This window comes from Barbatula barbatula, assembly GCF_947034865.1.
Source record: "Barbatula barbatula genome assembly, chromosome: 12".
In the NCBI taxonomy this organism is placed as follows: domain Eukaryota; kingdom Metazoa; phylum Chordata; class Actinopteri; order Cypriniformes; family Nemacheilidae; genus Barbatula; species Barbatula barbatula.
The window spans coordinates 3510219-3532407 of NC_136775.1; the positions used below are offsets into that span (position 1 = coordinate 3510219).

Here is a 22189-nt window from a genome sequence, read left to right on the forward strand (position 1 = left end):
CTCTGCACCATGCTCATTGCTCATGATGCAGATTAAACGACAATAAAATACTTTGCAAAGTACCTGATGTCTCTGTATATTGCGTTTGTCAAAATTGACTCACCTTGATTAAGGAATAAGAAAATTCCACAACACAGCAGATTTTGATCTTTGAGTTTTCTTTGACCAAACACTGACAAATTGACTTTGAACAACACTCTTATCCCATTCTGCGGCATGTTAGTCTGCTCTGTGTCTTTTATTTCATTAAAACCATCCTAATGGTTCATTTTTACAACTTATATGGCTGTTAAATATGTATTTAAGGTTATGCTCCCTCAATTGAAATCCATTCTCTCCTCAATGACAGCAGTCTTTTGTGTTTACGTTCATTTATTTCGCATTTATTAATTTAGCAGACACTTTTATCTAAACAACATAGGAAAGCAGAAGAGAGCAACAAGCGAGAATGCAGTACAATAGAGTGTTAAGATGGTATAGGCCAGCATAGATATATTCAGAAAAATAGAGATTTAGTCAAAGGTTTTTTATTATTGTTAAAGGGTCAATTTGAGTAAATATGACATGTTAGCAGAGATAGACTTCTTGGGTTGCAAAGCTTGCAATATTGAACATGTCTTTTTAAATTATTGAATTGAATTTCATTAATTTGTAAATTGATTATTATTTATTATAATCTAGTATTTTTAATAATCAGACCTGTATACAATATATAGGTATGGTTTGTGTATCCTGATAACATAACACTGTTTGTATGTGAAGCCTTCAGTTATGTCTTCAGTAACTATACATACAATACAATTCATCTCATTTTAGGACCCCATTCTATGTGTGGCTTTTGTTTGATCAAATTCTTTTCAACATTACAGGGACGAAACTATTATTGGCAACATTACAACTGGCCTGCTACATCCTACTGTTTACTCCTAAAGTTTACTCCAGCATTCATTAGGCCCGTTTGTATCTGTTCATGCGGTTTTATTTACCGTTGCCCAACTTCCCGCCATTGTGTGAATTATATCTTCACCTGCATGACAAGACGTGTCTGAACATTACTTAGATTTTCTTTCCTGACACCCGCCTTTGTTTTGACTACGAGCTAATGCTAATACAAAAAGCGCTAACAGTATCCTAGAAGGGAAAAGCGCAGGCAGCTGTGGTGATATTTTTGTCAGATAAACATTATCCTTTGTGTTAAAGATACATTTAAAAAATATTTGAGGTCGAGGTTTATTTCCTTTTGTAATTTTTAATTTTTTTTGCATTTCCTTACAGCAGAATTATTGTTGACAGTTCAATAAAGTCAGTCGTGAGTGGATAAATCAACCAACATTTTATCATCATTTATTCACCCTCATGTCGTTCCTAACCTACATTACCCACCTTCTCTGGTTTGATACAAATGAAGATTTTTTTTGAGAAATGTTTTTGTGTATAATAGTAGTCATTGTGGGTCAATTTAGTTTGGTTACCAACATTCTTCGAAATATTTTCTTCCGTGTTCTCCATAAGTCAATCAGGTTTCAGGAAATGCTTTTTTGTTAGTAGAGACTAAATGTCTGTATGTATTGTCATTGCATGGAAAAGATATGTGTTAAAATCATAGATTCTTTTTTTGTGTTCAACAGAAAGACAATAACAGCAAATAATGGCCAGTTTTAATTTTTGTGTGAACTTTTAAGGAACATTGCTTTACTTGAATCTTAGAATCTAGTGTTACATTATAACAGTTTGATACACTCAGAATATAATTTATTTTAAGACCAGATACATCCTTTCCTATTTAAATATAAATAATATCTCATGCCTATAGTGACATTTTATTGCCCTAAAGTATGAATTCAGTGGTGTTTTGTGTCTCAATCTGTATTTTATTGTCTTTGTCTGTCTACTGTACTTCAAGATGTTGTAAACTTCATGGGGCACCTTCCTTCCTGTAATACACAAATGACACGTACTTGGAAACTATTTATAGGCGCCTTGTCTATTTAAGTGTATTATTTATAGACATTCTTACATGCATGGTTGGATCCATGTAATTTGGATAGTTAGTATTAGCTTGGAAGATGCCTTTTATGCACAATAAACAAGCAGACACACTCAGAGAATCATATTATATTAAAGAAATAAATTTCTTTGTTTTGTTGAACACAAAAGAAGATACTTTGAGTGCTATTGTAATTTTTCTTATTGTCATATATCATAAATTAACTATACGTTGTTTTGGATCAAATAAAAAAAAGTAAATGAGCAATATTTACATAAGATATTTGTAAAATTTCCACTAATATTAGTATACAGTATCTATATCCTGGAATGTTGGTATTGTAACAACCTCACGTCTCTTCTTTCGTCCGCTCAGCGTCTCTTTGAAAGTGTAATCTTAGGGTGTGTATGCAGATGTCACACGAGTCAGTCTGACGTCTGCCAGGTCTTTCTGTAGCATCTGTTCACACCCAGCGCAGCCGCCTCGGACAATGACCTGACTGTCTGCGTGCAGGACTGTGTGTCTCTTATCAGTTCTTATTGTTATTAAAAAGTATGTCACCACTGTGCACTCCGCTCCATTGTCTGTGCAACTATTGTTTGTTTACTAGACTGAGAAAAGCACAAAGACGGGAACAGATGCGGCGGGTCTACACTTCTGGGCGTCGAGTGGCATCCCAAATTTGGAAGGCGTGGGTCATTGTTTTGGGGGTCTTAAAAAGGGAAGTTCCATTTGATTTTTTGGAAAATTCTTAGATGTGTCTTTGAAAGGGTCGTCCAGCCAGACTGTTAAAAATGAGATATCACGTACTCACCTTGATGTTCCAAACGTATGACATTTTTACATACGTTTTTAAAATATTCTGGCCTTTTGTTTCTTTATTTTGAAAATAAATGTGGACTGGTGATGTCTTTAAAATTACAAGAACTTTATTGTGATTTTCTAAAAATGTCACACTGTGATGAGAACTTAACCAATACCATCTAATGACAATTCTCAAAGAAAAAGTAAAAGTACATCCATAAATATCATTATTTATATGCCGTGATGTCCTTCAAAATCTGTATATGACTCTGTCTTTTGTGGAACATAAAAGAAGATATTTTGAGAAATGTGATTTTGTGTCTGCTGGAAGTCAGTTGTGTTCAATGTTGTTTGGTTACCAATATTCTTCAAAATCTTCTTCTGTGTTCAGCAGGACAGCAAACGTCATCATTCAAGCCTATTATATGGTAAACAGTGGCAAAAATATATTTTGTGCAAGCAACATTTCAATTGGGAAATATTCTTTAAAGACACGGAAGAATCGTTGGCATACTTTAGCATAATATTTGGGATAATTCTTGGCATACTTTGGCATAATTTCTAGCTTAGAGACGCTATAAGACCGTCGAAATAAAGTTACTTTCTTATCAAGAAAACACAGAAATTGCAAAGCACTGACGATAAACTCTTAAAATAATAAATAACACATAAACAGGCTCCTTTTCATCTCTGAATGTCTGGTTTTAAAAGCGCATGCTCCCTCATAATGAGTGAAAATGAGAGAGCCGATTATCACGCCGATATGGGCTTTAAAATGGGTGGACTACATTCCCAGTGGCCCACAGGACCATTGCCTGACATCATGCATTGCCTTGGATTGACCCGCTATCAGCGTAGAGGTGCTGGGGAGCCGTGCTCGCTTATTGCCTTCATTGTTGATAAGGCCAGAGATGTGGAGGTCTCTCAGAGAGAACAGGGGTGGTAAAGATCTCGCTGCTGGTGGCCTGATTTAATGTCGCCTTCTTAGTCTTTCTGGACAGAGAGGGCTGTTTTTGAAAGAAAAGTATTGAATGTCAACACGAGTGGATGCTGAGTTTTACTGCTAAACATCAAAGAGAAAGAAGAATCTGCAGGATGGGAAACACTCAAAGCAATAATATGACTATAATGCATAGCACAAGATAATGTTGTTCATTTATTTATTGATTAGTTTATACTTAATTATATACTTAATATAATGTTATAATTTGAACATAACTTGTTTGAATGGAAAACGGTAATTCAGATATTCTGCATAATGTCTTATTTTGTGTTTTACAGGGGATGCAGAATAATATAGGGTTGAAATGTTGTGGGGAAGTAAATAATTTTGGTAACCCTTCACTCAAAGCTTTTATGTATGATGCATCATAAAGGGTTATCAAAATATTTTTTTAAATAAAACACATTCAATAAGGAATACTACAAATGAAGTTCATGAAAAATTATAGTTCACATAGTTATTTGTATTTCATGTAATAATTTTAATTGGATTCCAGGGTTGTTTGAACAGTGATGTTATTATCAAGGGATGAGATCTTTTTTTATTTTGACGGCTTGGAATGAGATAAGCCCGATTCATTTAATTTTCTCAACTTTTGGCTTTGAAGACAAGCACTTGCATCAAAGCTTCTGAATGCTTCAATGCCCTTTACTTTAACTGATGTTGGTTTTCATTTATATCTAGTGAAATAAACCATTACCACCAGACGGACACTAAGAGTGCCGAAGTTTCACTCTATCACTGCCAAAACACATTACATTGCCCATTGCCTACTGAACCTGGATTCCCAATCGGGTCACAGCAGACTTCAGATTCAATATGCTCACTCACAACATTTTACGGTTCACACAATTTACAATCAAAATAAATAAAGTATACATAGTGCTATAATAAGTTATGTACAATGGAATTATAATGATAATGCCACTTTCTAACAGTTAGCATCATCAACCATCGTAACCCCAGCGCTCATATTCCTTGTTATCTAGTTCAGAGACATTTTTATTTATAGACACGCCCTATCGTTGATCCATCTTTATTGTCTAGTTTGTTTCCTTTAAACCACTGGTTGGGTTTGTCCATTTTACCCAACCATGTGTTAAAACATTGAGCCATGAATGAATTATTTTTTTGCATCTTCCACGTAGTGACCCTTTGACTAGAACTTACATAAATATTGTCCTGAGGTCTCACCCTAACTGTTTTGAAGGAGTTGCTATTCTGAGCTCTAATTGGATGATTATTAGTCGCCAAGGCATTCATTTAATTGTATAAAATATATTTCCCTCCACGTAACTTATTGCAGACATACACACATGGTTTTAAATCAAAGATAATGAAAAAGTCAGATCCTATATTGTTGAACGGTGTTGAAAAAGAAAAAAAAGAATTCACACATAAGTAAAACAGATCTAAATACACAAATAATTGCAAATCAAAGCACATGTGCACGTGCTACTCGTCTGTGTGTATGCCTTTTATCGTCTTCAATAAAACGCACGATCACAAGATAAAAATATCTTCCTCCATCATGTGTCAGGGGACAGTGCAGTTTTGTTTCATCCGGTGCGCGGGAGGGGAGGGGTCCCGCGCTGGCGTCTGGGAGGCTGAGCGCGTCTCCGCATCTCTGCGCGCACGTCGGCTCATCTGAATGAACGCGTCGCGGGGTGGGAATCGGGACTGAGATGCTGAAGATAACGAGGTTCCTGTCTGTCTCCGTCTTGTGTCGCTCGTTGCGTATAAAATCATGCCTGCCTCTCATACTGCAGAAGAGTTGTGCAGGTGTATCAGAGACTACAGTGACAGAGGACCGAAGACATGGCCATACAGAGACCTTGTGGACTTCTTCTTTTGTGCTTTACATTTATAGGTAAGAATGGATTTCCTCAAGTACTATTATTAATATAATTTGTCACATTTTGGCCAAAACCAGAACGTTTTGACTTGATGTATGTTGCAATATACTTTTAGGACACAACAAATAGTTTTGCTGATAGGTTTAGCATATTTGCATTTTTTGTGCATGTTTTCAAATTGTATTTAGATATTTTAATATATATCAATATAATAGGCAATGCTAAATAAAGTAACTACGTGCAACATTATGTTTTGTTTTCAAATGAACGCCATCATTTAGATTTTCCTAGATTTATGTATTTGGCAGATTTAAAGAGCATTCAATATACGTATACATTTTATCAGTGTTTTCTGGGATCGAATCGGATACTTGCATTGCTTATGCAATACTCAAACAATTGAGCTACAGTAATACTGTTATTAAAATAATTGTATCTACACTTTTACTGTAATAAAAATAAGCATGGGTCATTTTGATAAGGCTTTAAAATGTTCATATAGCTCAACTGCACATAAAACTGGCAATGCCATATCGTGAGTTTAATTTCTTAGTATCACTTGTGCTAGTCAAATGTTTTAATGAGCTGGACGTCATTTAGGAAAATAGTGTCTGCCAAATGCATAAATGTAAAGGACAACACTTTCAACATTTGTAGAGCGCTGCAAAATGTTCAGAAGAATGCAAGTGCTGTACAGATCATTTCTTGTAGAGCAAGCATCACTTTCACCTGGATGTTTGTTCTGCACATAAGTGGTTGACTTCTTTGTTGCAGGATGTGTTTGAAGGTCCATACAGGAAGAATTATTGCTTTGTAAGGGAAGCTGGTCATTTCCAATATCCATTTACTCTTTCCCTGTCCGTCAGCCAAAAATATACATTTTACGTCTGTTTTAAAAAAAAGGGTTCATAGTTGAACTCATAAACACGTGAAGAATTTGTAGAGGATTAAATGTTTTCTTTCATTGTAGATGCTAAATTGGATATCATTACCAGTGATCCTGACGTACAGGTCGGGGGAGATGTTCTACTCTTGTGCAAAGGTTAGTGTGTGTTTTACTATAATATGACTATTAAATCGATTTTTTTTAACACTCGAAGATGATGACATTGCTTACATTAAAGTGGCATCTGCGATGCATCTTTCTTGCGGTTTTGCAATGACTTAAATAACCCCGATGGTCTGAATTTAAGTGACTGTATAAGTCAGTCTGTGTAATCTTCTTGAAAACCGGGAATATTCAGATAATCTGCACGTTTTTTTACTTTTAACTAATCAGATATGATGTTACTTTTTCAAATAATAAAGAGGATTTCTTTCTTCTTCTTTATGTTGTGTGGTTGAATAATTTCAGCGGACACCGAGGGAGATATCAGCTGGTTAAAGGATGATGAAGAAGTTGATGAAGATCGTCATTTAATTGAGCAAGTGGATGAATCGTCCAATAAACTGAAGCTGAGGAACGTCCAGTTGACTGACAGCGGGATTTATACCTGCGTGTTTGAAAATGAACTCATCAGGCGGACTAGCCGATACCAAATCTATGTGTATCGTACGTTTCACATTATCCTGCTTTTCTAAAGTGCGTCATTTAAAGGGTGTACATCCAGTAATAACTTTCTTTCATGATCTTCAAAACCTGTAGCTTATGCTGTTATTTCTTTCTGTGAGAATTTCTAAAGACTTTTTATGACTATCGGTTTCATCAATTTAACCCAGTCTGTCAAAAGACAGTGGGCATAATGCTACGGATGTTTATGCGTTGAAGCATGACAGATGCTCACTAGGGGAAAAATCAAATTTTTAACAGTTAAAATAACAATATAAATTCATTTATGTATAATTTATATATTGATTTACCCATATCATGGATTACATGTTAATTATTTTACATAAAATCAATGTAATTAAAAAAAGTAAAGGACAAATATTATCGTTATATTATTATCCATATATCTGATCATACATTCTCATATGAAATTCTATCCGACAAACAGAGGCACCAGAGTTTGGCACCACGAGGACCTATCATGAATTTCTGGTGAACCAGACCGTGAACATTCCCTGCCTGATCTCTGGGAAGCCTGAGGTGGAAGTCCAGTGGTATCGGAACGATCGCATCATTGATGACGGTAGGGGCGACGCCCTCGCTGCAGGTTCTTCCGATCATTCATGTGGTACGGGGTCTCCACACCTTCCTAACTCACTGTGATGCCTGTAGCTGGCAGAGTGAAGGAATGGCGATGGTGGACAAATGGGGTGAGCGGGGTCCGTGCATTTATTGCACGACCGATTTGAAACCAAATCGAGAGATGTTTCTCACCAGAGGTCGGGAAACATCTGTGAACAGTTTGTTCCATCTGAAGGTGAGGTCTTAAGAATGCAGATCTCCAAAACATTTTGCCCTGCCCCATCTCAAGTAAACGCCACCATTGACAACCTTATAGAAATAGTTGATACAATGCCTAAGATCACAAACTCCAACAATGACTCCTACAAAGGCGTCATCATAATATAGGTATCAAATAGTCCATTTGACTTTGAGTCTACTGAAGCCACACAATCTCTTTGTGCAATACAGAGACAAACATTTAGATTGCTATCCCCGAACGATCTAAAATTGCATGATCACATACATTATTTGAACATAAATGGTTGCAGTATCAGAGACATCAAAAAGACTTCAAGGACTATTTCTAAGGTGCTTTTTGGTCTTTGTTGGAGCTTGACAACTTGAACTGCTCCTTTAAGAGTGCATGTGGGCTTTCAAGGGCTTTCCCTCATGAATCCAAAGTTCTGTCTCGCTTTGACATCGCTCACTCTTCATGTCTTCCTCTTTAGGTCGTGCAGGTAGAGGTCACCTTAAAATCTTGCCCGATAGATCCTTGCAGGTTATGGGAATTCAACAAGAGGACCGTGGAATCTACACGTGTGAAGGCAGAATCAAAGGACGTCCCATCGCTAGCACCCTTAAAATCTCTGTTGTTGTTAATGGTAAGGATTTAGAAAACCAATAATATTACCTCGGGTGGTTTAGTATGTCGAGGTTAAATACCTTTTTTAAACATCTCATTCTGTAGAACCGCCAACGGTGCTGATAAATCAAGAAAGAAATACTATTTTGGCTGGACCCAACACCAGCTTGTCTATAATCTGCCTGGTGAAAGGAGAACCAACCCCAAGTATCACATGGACAACGTACGTACTGTATATCAGCAGACAGATCTTTGTTTCACACAGTTTTTCTCTCCTCTCTGAGCATATTTGTGTTGTATCAATAGTTAGTAATAAGTTGACTGTATATTTATTCCCCCTCAGCCCGTCCACCTCTGATACCTCACGTTACAAATATAACTCAGATAAGAGTGAGCTGACCATCTCCGGTGTAACCAGGAGTGATTTTGGAGAGTATGTGTGCACAGCTATCAATAAGATTGGAGACAACAGCGCCACCTTTATTCTGGACGTCTCAGGTGAGATGCAAACCGATAAACACTATGGCTGTTTCTCAATATGCATTCTTCAGTGGTCTTGTGTCTATGTGATCTCGCTCTACGTCATCAATAACCGACAAAGTCCAATTCCAATACTCAAGAACACATGAAAGTACCCGGATGTGTTCTTGATGTCAAGGATGCATCGAATTCAGCCTTGTGCGTGTACGGAACCCGCTTGAAGTCCCAGAAGTCACTGCGGCCCGTCCATCCAAGGCTCCACACGAGAACACAAGTCCGCTCTCTGCGGATTTCTCAATCCTGAAATTGAGAAACGGATAACAGCTGCTGTTAACATTTATATACAGACACATAGTTGAGTAACAAAAAACTAAGTAAAAGAAATAAAAAAGATGACAAAACAAAGAGGAAAAGTTCCTGCAACGCATCATCAAATCCGTCAATCAATTTTATAAAAATAAGTCAAACAAAAAACATCATTCTGGTATTTTAGTCATTTTTCGCAATCCAGTCACCTCGAGTCTTACCGTTATTTATTTATGTTTACTCAGAAACACGTACATTGTGAATGTCCCAGTTGTTTGTTTTCATCTCTACTTTATTTATTTTAAAAACATATTTGGGAAACTTTGTTTGGCAAAAGGTGCGTGCCAAGTAAACATTTTGTTATTGTTGAATTTTGGTGTTTATTATAGACACAAACACAGATCTGGTGAACTTGGTGTCATGTAAGCAGATGGCTTTCATTCACAATTTACAAAAAACAAACTAAATCCATTGTGATGCTTTTGGGACAGTATCATACTTGTTTTTAAATAATAATGTATTTGACATTTTATCAGATTCTTTTTAATAAAGGTAACATTTGCTTATTAAAACTTTCTGAATTTTCAGAAGTTATGCTGTTCTAAATATGGTCACAATATTCCTGAGCAGCACAGGTTCATTGTTCTTATCCTCTTGATTATTTTCAGAGCGTCCGACTGTAGTTTTGGATCCAAGCAGGTTGACCATCATTCCAGGCGAAAGCAGTTCTGTGCTGTGCAATGCCACCGGATACCCAACACCAACCATACAGTGGGTCAGAAAGACCAACCAAGTGAAAATGGTAGGAAATACCTCTGCTCAGTTTTTGTCATTTCAAATCATTTCTAATTTTATAGTGCTTTTCACGGTACACATGGTTTCAAATCATGTTATTTCGAGAATTTATTTATTTACATTTTTTATCATTTACATTTGTCAACTATTACAGTATCTGTATAATATGTTATTAATGTTTAATGATAGTGATTAGTGTGTGATCTTTGAAAAAGAGAAGGGAGGTTCATAGTCATCTACAGAAATATCAGACGAGCACATCTGTGTTGGGCTTTGCAGTAAATTGGGCCAATGGATTGTAATTGGTCCGTAATTTCCGCTGCCGGTCAGGGGGAGTTCTGTATCTACAGAAAGTTTGACAACGTACTTATGTTTTCATGGCTCTTAATGACTTTTATGTCTTTTCCTGTGCTGTTTTCATGAATGCAGACGAGTGTGATGGGATCCGAGCTGATTCTTAAAAATGTGACGCCCTCTGATGGTGGCTTCTACTCCTGCATAGCCAGCAATATAGCCGGCACAACCACAGAAGACTTCCAGCTTATAAGTAAGAGCCCAATAACATTTTATAAACGGATCTAGTACCCCATCCCTTTAGCTTACAAAAATGTTTTATTGAAGTGTCCTATTAGTATACTTCTTTTAACTTAAAATAAGAAATTATATTTTCAGAGTACTCTTTAAACTTTCTATGTACAGAATACATATACATATACTGTGTATATTTTTTACAAAGTATGGTGTACTTCTGTAGTTGTATTCTGAGTTGTATTGACTGTATTTAGCCTATAAATACTTTTAACAAGGTTTTACATACTGTCTTATAAACGTACATGTTCAAGTTTATAGTTCACTTAAAGTAAACTTACAAGTATACATGTAGTATAAAAACAACTAAACTGGTAAGTTCATGTACTTTCATAAACTAAAACAATATCCTAAAAGTATTGAATTAGTATACAGTATATCTAAGTTCACTTGAAGCTGCAGCACAAATGTCAAACATAGCTGTATATTCAGTTAAAGTATACCTAGATCACCTACACATCGGTCATTTGGTGCTAAATGGTTTTGATATAGTACACTATAATTTACTACATAAAGTATGCTTGCAAAATCTACTTGAACTTTACTTAAATATACTTAATAGATGAAGTTGAAGAACACTACAGTTATTTTTTGTAAGGGCCTAAACAGAATGTTCAAGAAGTATTATTACAGGGCTGTCTTGCAAGAACTGTAATGGTGATAAGGGTAGTCCATAATCATACAAAATGATCACATACAGTAGTTCTAATTTTAATAAATATCTTCATTTCTCTCTCTTCTCTCCCTCACAAGCCTGGCCTGGGATACCCACTGAGTTCAGCTTGGCTCCGGGACCCTCATCTTCTGTCCAGTTTCAAGGGGTTAAAGTGCAGGACGGAGGCTCCCCTCTCACCCATTACATCATTCAGTGGAAAAAACCCTCTCAAGACAACTGGAGTCAAATTGATCTCCAGTCCACGGGTAACTTTCACACTGTTGATCAAAACCCTTCAACATAACCTCAGTGTTTCAATGTTGCATTTGTTGGAATCTTGATTTCTGTGTGATGAAAGTGTTTACGCTTGCAGATCCTTTGATGATAAAGGGCCTTGATCCGTACACAGAGTACGCCGTTCGGTTTGCAGCTAAAAACGTTTTCTATCAGGGCAACTTCTCCACCGAGCAAAATATTTTCACACAGTCACATCGTGAGTATTGGCACTGTTTTCTCATCTCTGTTCATCTAATTTCACCTGCAGCCTAACTGCATTTATATTATATATGCTATATAGATAACTATGAGTATACCTTTATAAAAATAGCTTTAATTTCAATATTATGCTTTTTTTTATTGAAAGGCCCATACAGAATCTGCCAGTTGATATAAAATAGAAAAATATTGTATAAATATCTGTATAAATTATTGTATAAATGTGAACACAAAACCTTTTTCGTATCATTTAACATATTTCATCACACAAAATCCATTCTATTGATTTTCCAATTATATGAGTGCAGAATATCTGGAAAAACATCTGATATGTAGATTATATTTGGGTGTCTCCTTGTCTTTGTAATATGCAACACACAGGCGACAATGATTTCTATATCCATGTCATGCTGTCATTCGTATCTTGCATAAATGTATGATGTTTGCTCATCGAATGTCTTCATGATTTGCTTTCATTACCCATGCTGCTTCTAATATCACCTAAATGTCCATTCCCGCTTGATGATGATCCTCCACCATGCTTTACCTCCTGCTGCTGGTCCATGGCCCGGTCTATTGCCTCATACTGACATCCTTTGTAGATGGTAAATTTAAACCTTTGAATGCATATCCCCAGTTGATAGGCTAAACACATGCCTAATTGTTTACTGTGATATAGAGGTGTGGAAATGAGTTTGCCTTTATACTTCAAATGCTTCACATTTATCAGAGATCTTGACATTAAACAATATCCCAATGGTATCTGTTTATATGAAATGAGTATTGCTATTCTATTTTCATACCTCCTATATCTTGGTAAAGGATTTTGGAGCTTATCCACTGGATTGTTTGTTCGTTGTGATCAAATCCAACGTTGTTTTATTTTCTTGAGTGGCCCAACCAGCCCTTGCAGATCTAACAATGTTTGAAATCTAGTTTTCAGAGGAATCAACCTATTATATATAGGTATTATATATACATATATATCAAATTGATTTAGTAATTAATTGTATACAGTAAAAGTAAAACAACATGCCTTGATAACGTTCAACTACATTTTATCGTGTATTAGTTCTTATATTAAAACATGAGTCCATGTGTTTTGAAATTGGGTTTCAAATACGACCAAAAGTTTTGGGGGGGGAATAATGGATAAAACTTGAGAGGTAGATGATGTTTCCTTTTCTCTACATTCAGGAGAACCTAGCACCCCGGTTCTTTCTCTGAGCGAGAAGAAGTTAGAGAAGAACTCATTCTCAATCCCCGTTAAACAGATAAATGATGAAGGTTCACCCAACCTGCACTACGTTGTACGATACAAATTGGTGAGTCTGAAACTAAAATTGTAATTCATTTATACATGAAGATTTTCTTTGTGTAGGGTTATTAAATGATTAATCACAATTAATCACATCCAAAATAAGAATTTGTGTTTACATAGGACATGTACAGTGCATATTTATTTTGCATTATAAACGCATACAGTATATTTAGGAAATATTTGCATGTGAATATTTACTGTATATATCATTTAAAAAAGTATCGCTTTAGATTTTTCTTAAATAAATACATGCGTGTGTATGTTTCTTGTAAATACAAAATGAATATGCACAGCACACAGACATATATTATGTAAACACAAATTTTCATTCTGGATGATATGGATCGCGATCAATCCTTTAACAGCCCTAGTTTTGAGCGATCCTGCATTTATGTTATGTTTAAGTATAAACTCAAATGTAAAAAAATAACGTAATGCTAAATAACTTAGCATTTTTCTTTCTGTCTCAATACCTGTAAAGTAAATGTAATACTAAGCAATGAGTCATATATTTGTAACAGAACAAGGACAATGAGGACTGGACCGAGCAACAAATGCCTGGAAACCTGAGTAAAATCCATCTGCATAATCTCCAGTACAACTCGGACTATCAAATGGAAGTTTTTGCAGTAAACCACAACGGCTTCTCCAGCTCTGCCCATGTTAACTTCACCATCCCTCAACCTGGTAAGATTGATTAAAGCCTAAAAACCTTAAAAATGTATTTCAAATGATGAGAATCTTTATATTGTTATTCAACCTCTGAAACGTTATTGAGCATTTTCTCTTTCTAATGCAGTTAGTCAGCCGAGTTTGGGTAAAGGTGGTGTTGTGGGCATCGTCATGTTCATTTTCCTGCTGCTGATGCTGTGTGTAGATGCTTTCTGCTGCTACACCAACCACTGCGGCCTACTGAATTTCATCGCTCGTAAATTATTTGGACACAAAGAGCCTGAGTCTAAAGGCATGGATGAAGAGGCGAATAATGGGTAAGAAACTTTCACTATTAAAATAGCAAAGACAAAATATACGTCCTAGTTTTCCTACAAAGAATCTTTGCACATCATGTTAGTTTGTGTTGAAAAAAACAGATTGTAACAGATTACACAGTATTATTTAAAGGAACAGGTCACCCAAAAATTTTACCGAGATTGTACCAGATTATACCTGCAGCTTTGTGTGACCACAATATGCATCATTGCTTTTATTTTAGTCATGTCCCATGACTTTTATTTGCATGCACTGTTTCTTTAAGTGTTTCATAGCCATTGTATAATTTTATACTTTCTTGTTAAAAATAAGTAGTATTGCATTGTTTATTCTCCCTCTCAACTGGAAATTCATCATAATGGCGAACACATTTTTACACTGTACATATGGAACATGTAGCTGTCAAGTCTGATGTTGAAGGATTTCTTCTGGAAAGATTAGCGATCTGTTTCCTGTTTGATTTAAGTCCACATGTGTCTATCGATACAGAGACGTGAAGTTGAGTGGGCTTGAACTACCACGAGGCAGCATCCCCAAACTTCAGGCACCCAAAGGGGCAGTGAATGGCGTTCATTCAGAGGTCACGTGTGACAAAGCGCCTCTTACCAAATTCGAGTAGGTGCCAATCTCAAAAGGGTGGATGCAGAGTTTTAAATCTGTTATTCACAAAAAATGGCATGTGGGTTTTATGCTACAGTGTATTTGAAGAAACAGTATTGGAGATGCTTTGGAGATCGAGATGTATTGTTTACGTAAGATCCGGAATAAGACCCCAAAAAATACATTTTGTCATCATTTACTCATCTTACACGTTGTACACCAGACACGATCGGTGTGCATCAAGTGTGGACACTTAGTGTGTTCTATTGTCTTTTATCGTGCCGTGTCACGCCCGGTGTAGACACGGTGGTAATATTGATGACACAAACCAGACATTTCATAATCTGATTTTGTTAAGGAAGACATAAAATAAATATGGATTTAGTATGATAACATGAAGATATATAAAAAGTGAGAAAGTCTTTATTCTCAGGTGAACCGTTTTTCCACGTCAAGTTGTAATTCGTTATTTTTCCTACTGCCATTTTTCAATCCTTCACTTCACATGTGATCTTGTTCATCATGTCTCCCCCAAAAACCTGTTAAAACAAAAAAGTGCACAGAAAGCATTCTCATTATGCCTTTAGTAACAACTTCTGTCTTTTTGTAGGAAAAAAACAGACACCACTGATCCAGCTACAGAAGCATAGACCAAGATGACCATCCAAATCTAGCATGTGAAGAAACTTCACATTCATCTCAGGACTGATTTTTTTTTGGCATCAAGGTGAAGCCCTTCCTTTTTCTGTTAAATCAGTCTGGAACAAACATACAAATACCAGCAAGACGACTGTGATTCACAGGAACGAGTTTGGATCTTGTGTTTTGTGATTGAGTTCAATATACAAACACAGTTTGGGTTGAGATCCAGCACTGTATAGGGGATAGTGGGGTAAGTTGATCCTCCTACTGTATCTTAGTGACTTAACACTTTTGTTGTCATTTGAGCCAATTCCAAAATGTGAAAATGTGAATCACATGGGAGAATTGGACGGCATAAATTGACTTTAAAAGCAGTTTTTGGCTTGTCAAAGTTAAATTTTTGCATATCGGCTGTAATTGCTGGTACATCGAAGCATGTATCCAGGTCTAAAAATATTGATGATGCATGTTGGTGATGCAAATAATTGTGCTAAATAGTAGCTAAATGTGTAATCTAGCTATTTTTTTTCCAAAGTGGCAGCTATGGGGCAAAGTGAGGCAAATGCTGTAGGATAAATTGAGCTAAGTTAACTTCAATTTCTAATTTTTAAACCTGTATAATTTCAATGACACGTAAGTCACTAAGGGCCAAACATGTTTGGCATTAAAAGGCATTTTACAACAGTTCTTTCTGGTTCTCGAATCTGATCCATGCCATATTCCACCATGATCACCACGGGAACTGTTGAGCTGTCGTTGTTGGCCGTGTCATTTTTCATAACGCTCAAATAAGTCCAACATTTTCAAGTTAGATATCAAATAAACTTATTCTACAAAATACATATGTCTAGTTGGATTTTATATTTTTTTACAGATCGAATGCAAGTCGAATGAATTATGAAATTGATATTAGTAAACAAACAACACATCCATAGAATATCTAAGCTAATGACTGCATCCCACCATTACACATAGCCACAAATGCTACATAATCGTTTTTGTTAGGTTGTTTTGTTTTCAGAAAAATATCTAAACTTCTGTCTGTCCTCACGAGATACATATTAAACGGAAGCTCATACTCTGACATCTTTGTAGACCCCCTCATTTGCCCAAATAGAGCTTGTAAATCTACGGCGCGTTGCATCCTGGGGCGGCGCCGCCATCTTCGGTGGTTGTTTACTAGCGATTGTTTTGTTTGACTACGGCTCTCAACTCGCTTTTGCGTACAGTGGTGTGAAGAGAAATAGAAGTGGTGGAAAATATGAACACGGCATGACGTCAGCGCCACATTCTCTATAGACAAATAAGAGGCTGAGATATGGAATATATCCATATATATTCTTTGGAATATGACACCAATATTTTGTATTTATACCACTGTATATGGATATGGTGTGCAAAACATGGTCTTTATTCAAATTCAGTTGCATGCTCAGTGTATCTCCATATGGTTCAACTTACCCACTGACTCGGATCAACTTACCCCTATCATGAGGCAAAACTGAGCCCCAGGAGTACGTCTTTATAATCATATTTATAGAACATGTCAAGGATGTGTTACTATAATTTAGATTGATAGGAAACATCCTGAAAAAATGTAATTAAATACTTTAATCGCACCTCATTTTCCTTCTTCTTGAGGACCGCATTATGAAAAAATGGCTCATCTTACCCCACTATCCCCTTTATGTGATTATATGTGACTATATGCTGCTAAAATCTGATTGCGAGTTCAGGCAGATAAATAAGGAAAGCAGCTAATGTCTTTATCTTAACTAGAATTGAATTTTGTTAATGAAATATTGGGAGCATCATGATTCTCCCGGGGCATTGCTACTGTTAATTTATTGCGCATTTAAAATATGCTTGCAGAAAGAATTGTATAGCACTTTGCATAAAGAGAAAAAACAACGTTTATATTATGTTTTTATATAAACTTTTATATTTATATTACATTTTATATTACGTTACATGAATACATCCTGCATACATTTTATATCTTGATATTAACTGTGGATGTAAATATAAATACATGCATGCGGATGCAAAATGATGTACATAGACCTAAACATTGATGATTTCTACTGTACATAGTATATATTATTTTTGTCATGCTTTTGTATTCATTGTAATGTATGACCCAATAATGCCTACAGGTATGTACCTATTTTCTGTGTTGTTAGTATCGTTAGTGTTGGCTAAAAATACTTGTATTCATCATTTTAGGTATTGAAACAACCATTGAAATATAAAATGTTAAAATCATGAAAGATGATTTTGAATAAAAAGAAAGGAATATATATACACCTGCTTGCTAAAACTTATTGTTTGATTTGTTCAGTGATCTTCTCAGTCTCTTCTTTGTTCTGAAGTATGCTGTAGATCACCGCACTGTCCTCTTGACTGTTGTGCCGTGGTCTACAAAAAAGAAAATCATACAGTATATTGCTTATGAGTATTATATACTGGTGTGCTTAAATAATTAGATTAGAAATGGCTGTATTCAAATGATACCATTGATATCGAGCAGTAAGTAACAGTCTTACAATCCTAAATAATTATAATATACGTTCCAACAGTCTACTTCTGTTAGCTTTTCAGATATGCTGATCTATATGCATTTATAATTTAATAAAAGCAAATCCTTTTCTGACACACATAATTCAGATATTAGTTTCGACCAATTATCTAATGATTGAATCACGTGTGATGGATTTGGAAGACATTTGTAGTGTTGGGTACATTGGAAATCGATTGAGCTGTTTACCTGTCTGAAGATGATGGAGGAAGCATTAGATCTGCATATATCAGGGTGGTAAAGTATTCTTCAGATTGAAATGATTTTCTCAGGTTTTCATAGATCTCCTCTGTGAATTTGACAGTAGTTGTCTGTTCAGAGCAAATGTACAGTAAGTACAGACATTTTTGATTATTTAAACCAATAGAATTCAAGTTTGTTTTATGTAATACCGTTTCTGTGAACTGCTTCTTTGATATGAACTGCTTTCTCCTGTAAAGATGAGAACACAGTTTACACTTTGGCTTTAAGGTCCAGTGTGTCATTTTTGGGAGGATCTATTGACTGAAGGCCAATATAATATGACCATGTCTTCAGAGGTGTAAAAAGACCTTACATAATGAAGTGTAATGTTTTTATTATCTTAAAATGAGCTTTTTCTATCGACATACGCCAGGGGTCCCCTTACATGGAATTCACCATGTTGTTTCTACAGTAGCCCTTAATGGACAAACTGCTATACAGAGTGTGTTTCATAATAATACGGTATTTCCTTCGGCAAAGAAGCGACATATCGCTTATTGGCTCCCTGAACTCTTTGTAAATCGCTTTGGATAAAAGCTTCTGCTACATGACTAAATGTAAATGTAAAACGGGATGACAGCTAAATGGCTGTTCACATTATAACGATAACTATAAAAACTAACGTATAAAAAAAATGCTTAATTCAGGAGAATAGCAGGGTTCACACCATAATTATAAAGATACAGAGAACGATATCGTTGGGACACTTTCAGAATGATTTTTTCCCAGCTGATGAACGATAAAACATACGGTCAGACAGCTTCTGGCGGATAACGTTTGACCTTTGTTGATCGCAAATTGTTTTCTATGTCCGGATTAAAGACTGTAGTGGGCTGAAAGCGGTGCATTTACGGCAGGATATTAAACGCTTATGAGTCTAAGAAAACTGCCAAAATATATGCTTTATATACCAGACATGAGCGCAACTTCAGCTTTCAAAGAGAGCATTGTAGTAAAACGGGAGGGGTGGAGTGAGCCGTTGGTTGCAATTTACAACCTCACTGCTAGATGTCACTAAATTTCCGACCTTTAAGACGTTAAAATTATTGCATAAACAATCTTTAAGTATAAAAGCATTCATTTATATACATTGTACATTTTGGACAACGAACACACCATTGGTAAAGTCCATGTTGTCCTGTTTCATAACGTTATTAGTTATTAGTAAAATAATCTGCCTGTCTGTGGTTAAGCTACTGAAATAAATATAGTGCAAAAAAAATTGAATGTCACAGTGTATTGGTAAGTTACTTCTAACTTCTCTGGTTTAAAGTTTGCACAACCTGAGCAGTGCAAGACTAAATGGTGGGGAAATGACCTCAAGGGCTTGTGTAAGTGTTGTTCCATCCAAACGACAAATTGCTGTTATGTTCAGGACCAGATTTATGTGTTCTCTCAGTATGTCATCGGTATATTATGACATAGAACTTGCTGAAATCCTCATCCACTCACCTTTTCATAAGACTGAAGATAATCAATGTTACAGCAGTTCCAAATAATAATGCAGCCGTGGTAAACAACAAGAAATGTGGACGATCGTGCACTGAAAACAAAGTCATATAGCAGTTTGAAACATTTATTATGAATTATAATTTTACTATTTTATTCAGAAAGTTGGTTTTAAATTCTGAATATATAGACAGATTAATTCTTTATTTTAATTACCTTTAACTTTTAGTTCTATGACTGTAGAGTTTTGAGAACCCATGTCATTCATGGCAACACAGAAGTACTGTCCAGCATCCTTTTGGCCCACAGTTCTGAGTATTCGTTTACTATCATATCCTATGTAAGAGACGTTTGTATCGCTGATTTTGAACCAGGTGTAGTTTGTCAAAGCAGGGTTGGCATTGCTTATACAGTTGAGAGTCACTGAGTCTCCTTCTGCTATCTCTCCGGATGGAAAGATGGTTATTAGCACATTTTTTGGACTGTCTGTGGGGAGAACACATTATTGTTTGTAAAGGCACAGATTCTGTATTGCAAGGGAACATTGCAGTTGCTGTGACTACATAACAGATTGTGTCAGTAGTGAACTCTAAAAGTTTCCTTTGAAGCTCTGTGATTTCTCAATCACTGCGGTCATAGAGGTCCGTGCCAGTCGGTCTTTCAGGAACCAGTTGCTGGTTAAACATGTACTTACATTTGACGTCAAGCAATGTTTCATTTGTTGAGATTCTGTCGCTGTTGTTCAGACCGCAGGAGTAGATGCCAAAATCCTGGTGAGAGACGGAGGACAATCTGAGCTTTTGCTCTGTGGCCTGCGGTAGCTGAAGTCCGTTTTTAAACCAGACAAACGGCCCTTGCCGTGGGGTGCAGTTTTCTGTACTGCACCTCAATGTGACCGAGTCCCCTTCATAGACCTCTCCATTTGGCTTTTGTGTATTCACTGTCACTCTGAAGGGTAGAACTGTTGATAGATAAATTAATAAAATGCAAACATGGATTAAACTGGATAAAAATAATAACAAATTTAAAATAATGCAAAAATATTGCTATATTTGTCATTGAGTAGATACAGTATATGAGTGGATCTCAAACTTATTTGTCTTTAGAGCCCCTTTGTGAATAAGGCATTGCTTTGCCCCCCCCCAATCTAAAACGTACAATTTTAATTAAACCAAAAGTTATACATTGCGTAAACATCAGTTCTTTTGGTTGGTGGTCTTAATTTTACGGATGTTTAATTGCACAAAATGTATGATACATTTACATTTTTCCTAAAATAAATCTGTGTCCCCCTGCAACCATCCAGGGCCCCCAGTTTGAGATCCAATGCGGTATATTTAACGTACCTGCTACATTGAGACCAACGCCATTTGGTCCAGTGTATTTTCCCCAAGAATATGATGTTTCAAAGCGAAATAAGTATCTTCCAATGTCTCTTTTAGAGACATTGTGTAATTTTAAACTGCAGTTCCTGTCTTGGTTTGCATAGGTTGTTCTGTTTTTGTAACGTTGGTGGATCTCTGCATTATTTGAGTGGTAGACAAACATTCTCTCCTGTGAGCCGTCTTGTTGCTTGAACCATTTTGAAGTTACGATTCTGTAACCATCGGGAAAATCAAAAGAGCAGCTGAATTCAACAGAGGAGTTTTCTAACACACATGTGGATTCAGGGCTGTATAAAACTGACCATGAAGCCACGGCAGCTGAAACAAACACAATAATCTTGTTATGATTTATTCAATACAAATGCATGTAAAACAGAAGAGTAAAAATCGATGATATTAACAGACAATGCATAGCTACCGATGCATTAGATATGGCAAATCTGCATTCAGTTATTATATATTATAACATATGTTTTATCTGATTTCAGAATATTTATGTTATGTCTGAACTATGGAAGAGTGAAAACTACTTAAATGAAGCCCAAACTCACCCGACAGAGAGAGGTGCATCAATATGCTGATGTGAAACATGGAAAGTCACTTCACAAATTGAATCTAAGAAGAAAACACTTGAATTTGTTCATGTGTCAGGTTTTAAGCTTTGGTATTACACAATATCCCGCCTTACGCAAGAAACAGAATGTCCTGTAATGTGATGCATAACTTTCTTATACTTAATTGTGTATTTAAAAAGAGAGCAGTAAATGTTGGTGATTTTTTAGGTGATTTTAGGTTGACAGCTTTCTTTAAAGGGGATAGTTCATCCAAAACTAAAAATCTTCCGTCATTTATTCACCCTCATGTTAAAATTGTATTGTCAAGAGAAAAGTCTTTCAAATCAAAAGATGTCAGACACAATAAGCTTTATTACCATAAAGAGTGTTTATCGAGCGTTATAAACATACAAAGTACTATGGCTACAAAAGTTAAGAGGAAACTACAATTACAGTATATCAAGTTAAACAGTGAGCATACAG

General features: G+C 36.0%; 2 protein-coding genes across 4 annotated transcripts; one reads left to right on the forward strand and one right to left on the reverse strand.

Annotated features, from left to right (window-relative positions):
• Positions 1 to 5541: 5541 nt before the first annotated feature.
• ncam3 (neural cell adhesion molecule 3) lies at positions 5542 to 17813 on the forward strand. Of its 3 annotated transcripts, none has more exons than XM_079469583.1 (16): positions 5542 to 5664; positions 6621 to 6692; positions 7005 to 7202; positions 7648 to 7827; positions 8492 to 8644; positions 8731 to 8848; positions 8969 to 9123; positions 10080 to 10213; positions 10636 to 10753; positions 11548 to 11715; positions 11823 to 11942; positions 13142 to 13269; positions 13787 to 13952; positions 14065 to 14254; positions 14745 to 14870; positions 15466 to 17799. In XM_079469583.1, exons 1-16 carry the CDS (start codon positions 5613 to 5615, stop codon positions 15503 to 15505), a joined length of 2118 nt encoding a protein of 705 aa, XP_079325709.1. In that variant the 5' UTR covers positions 5542 to 5612; the 3' UTR covers positions 15506 to 17799. The 3 variants fall into 3 exon arrangements, with proteins under 3 accessions (XP_079325709.1, XP_079325710.1, XP_079325711.1); XM_079469584.1 differs by having other exon boundaries at positions 7648 to 7782; XM_079469585.1 differs by lacking the exon at positions 14745 to 14870 and having other exon boundaries at positions 15466 to 17813.
• Positions 17792 to 21780, reverse strand: cd22 (cd22 molecule). The gene is made up of 8 exons (XM_079469586.1): positions 21704 to 21780; positions 21114 to 21470; positions 20462 to 20728; positions 19984 to 20253; positions 19771 to 19861; positions 18468 to 18507; positions 18265 to 18386; positions 17792 to 17915 (listed from the first exon to the last, which is right to left on the reverse strand). The coding sequence occupies exons 1-8, from the start codon at positions 21741 to 21743 to the stop codon at positions 17819 to 17821; spliced, it is 1284 nt and encodes a 427-aa protein (XP_079325712.1). The 5' UTR covers positions 21744 to 21780; the 3' UTR covers positions 17792 to 17818.
• Positions 21781 to 22189: the final 409 nt, after the last annotated feature.

What these genes read in the sequence shown, in the direction of transcription:
- ncam3 (XM_079469583.1), top strand. Translation starts at nt 5,613, where the DNA reads ATGGCCATACAGAGACCTTGTGGACTTCTTCTTTTGTGCTTTACATTT. An exon ending in TTCTTCCGATCATTCATGTG is followed by an intron (nt 7,828 to 8,491) that starts GTACGGGGTCTC and finishes CTTCCTCTTTAG; the next exon opens with GTCGTGCAGGTAGAGGTCAC. An exon ending in AGACCAACCAAGTGAAAATG is followed by an intron (nt 10,214 to 10,635) that starts GTAGGAAATACC and finishes TCATGAATGCAG; the next exon opens with ACGAGTGTGATGGGATCCGA.
- cd22 (XM_079469586.1), bottom strand. Translation starts at nt 21,743, where the DNA reads ATGTTTCACATCAGCATATTGATGCACCTCTCTCTGTCGG. An exon ending in CGTTGGTCTCAATGTAGCAG is followed by an intron (nt 20,729 to 21,113) that starts GTACGTTAAATA and finishes ATCTATCAACAG; the next exon opens with TTCTACCCTTCAGAGTGACA. An exon ending in ATCTTCAGTCTTATGAAAAG is followed by an intron (nt 18,508 to 19,770) that starts GTGAGTGGATGA and finishes TCATCTTTACAG; the next exon opens with GAGAAAGCAGTTCATATCAA.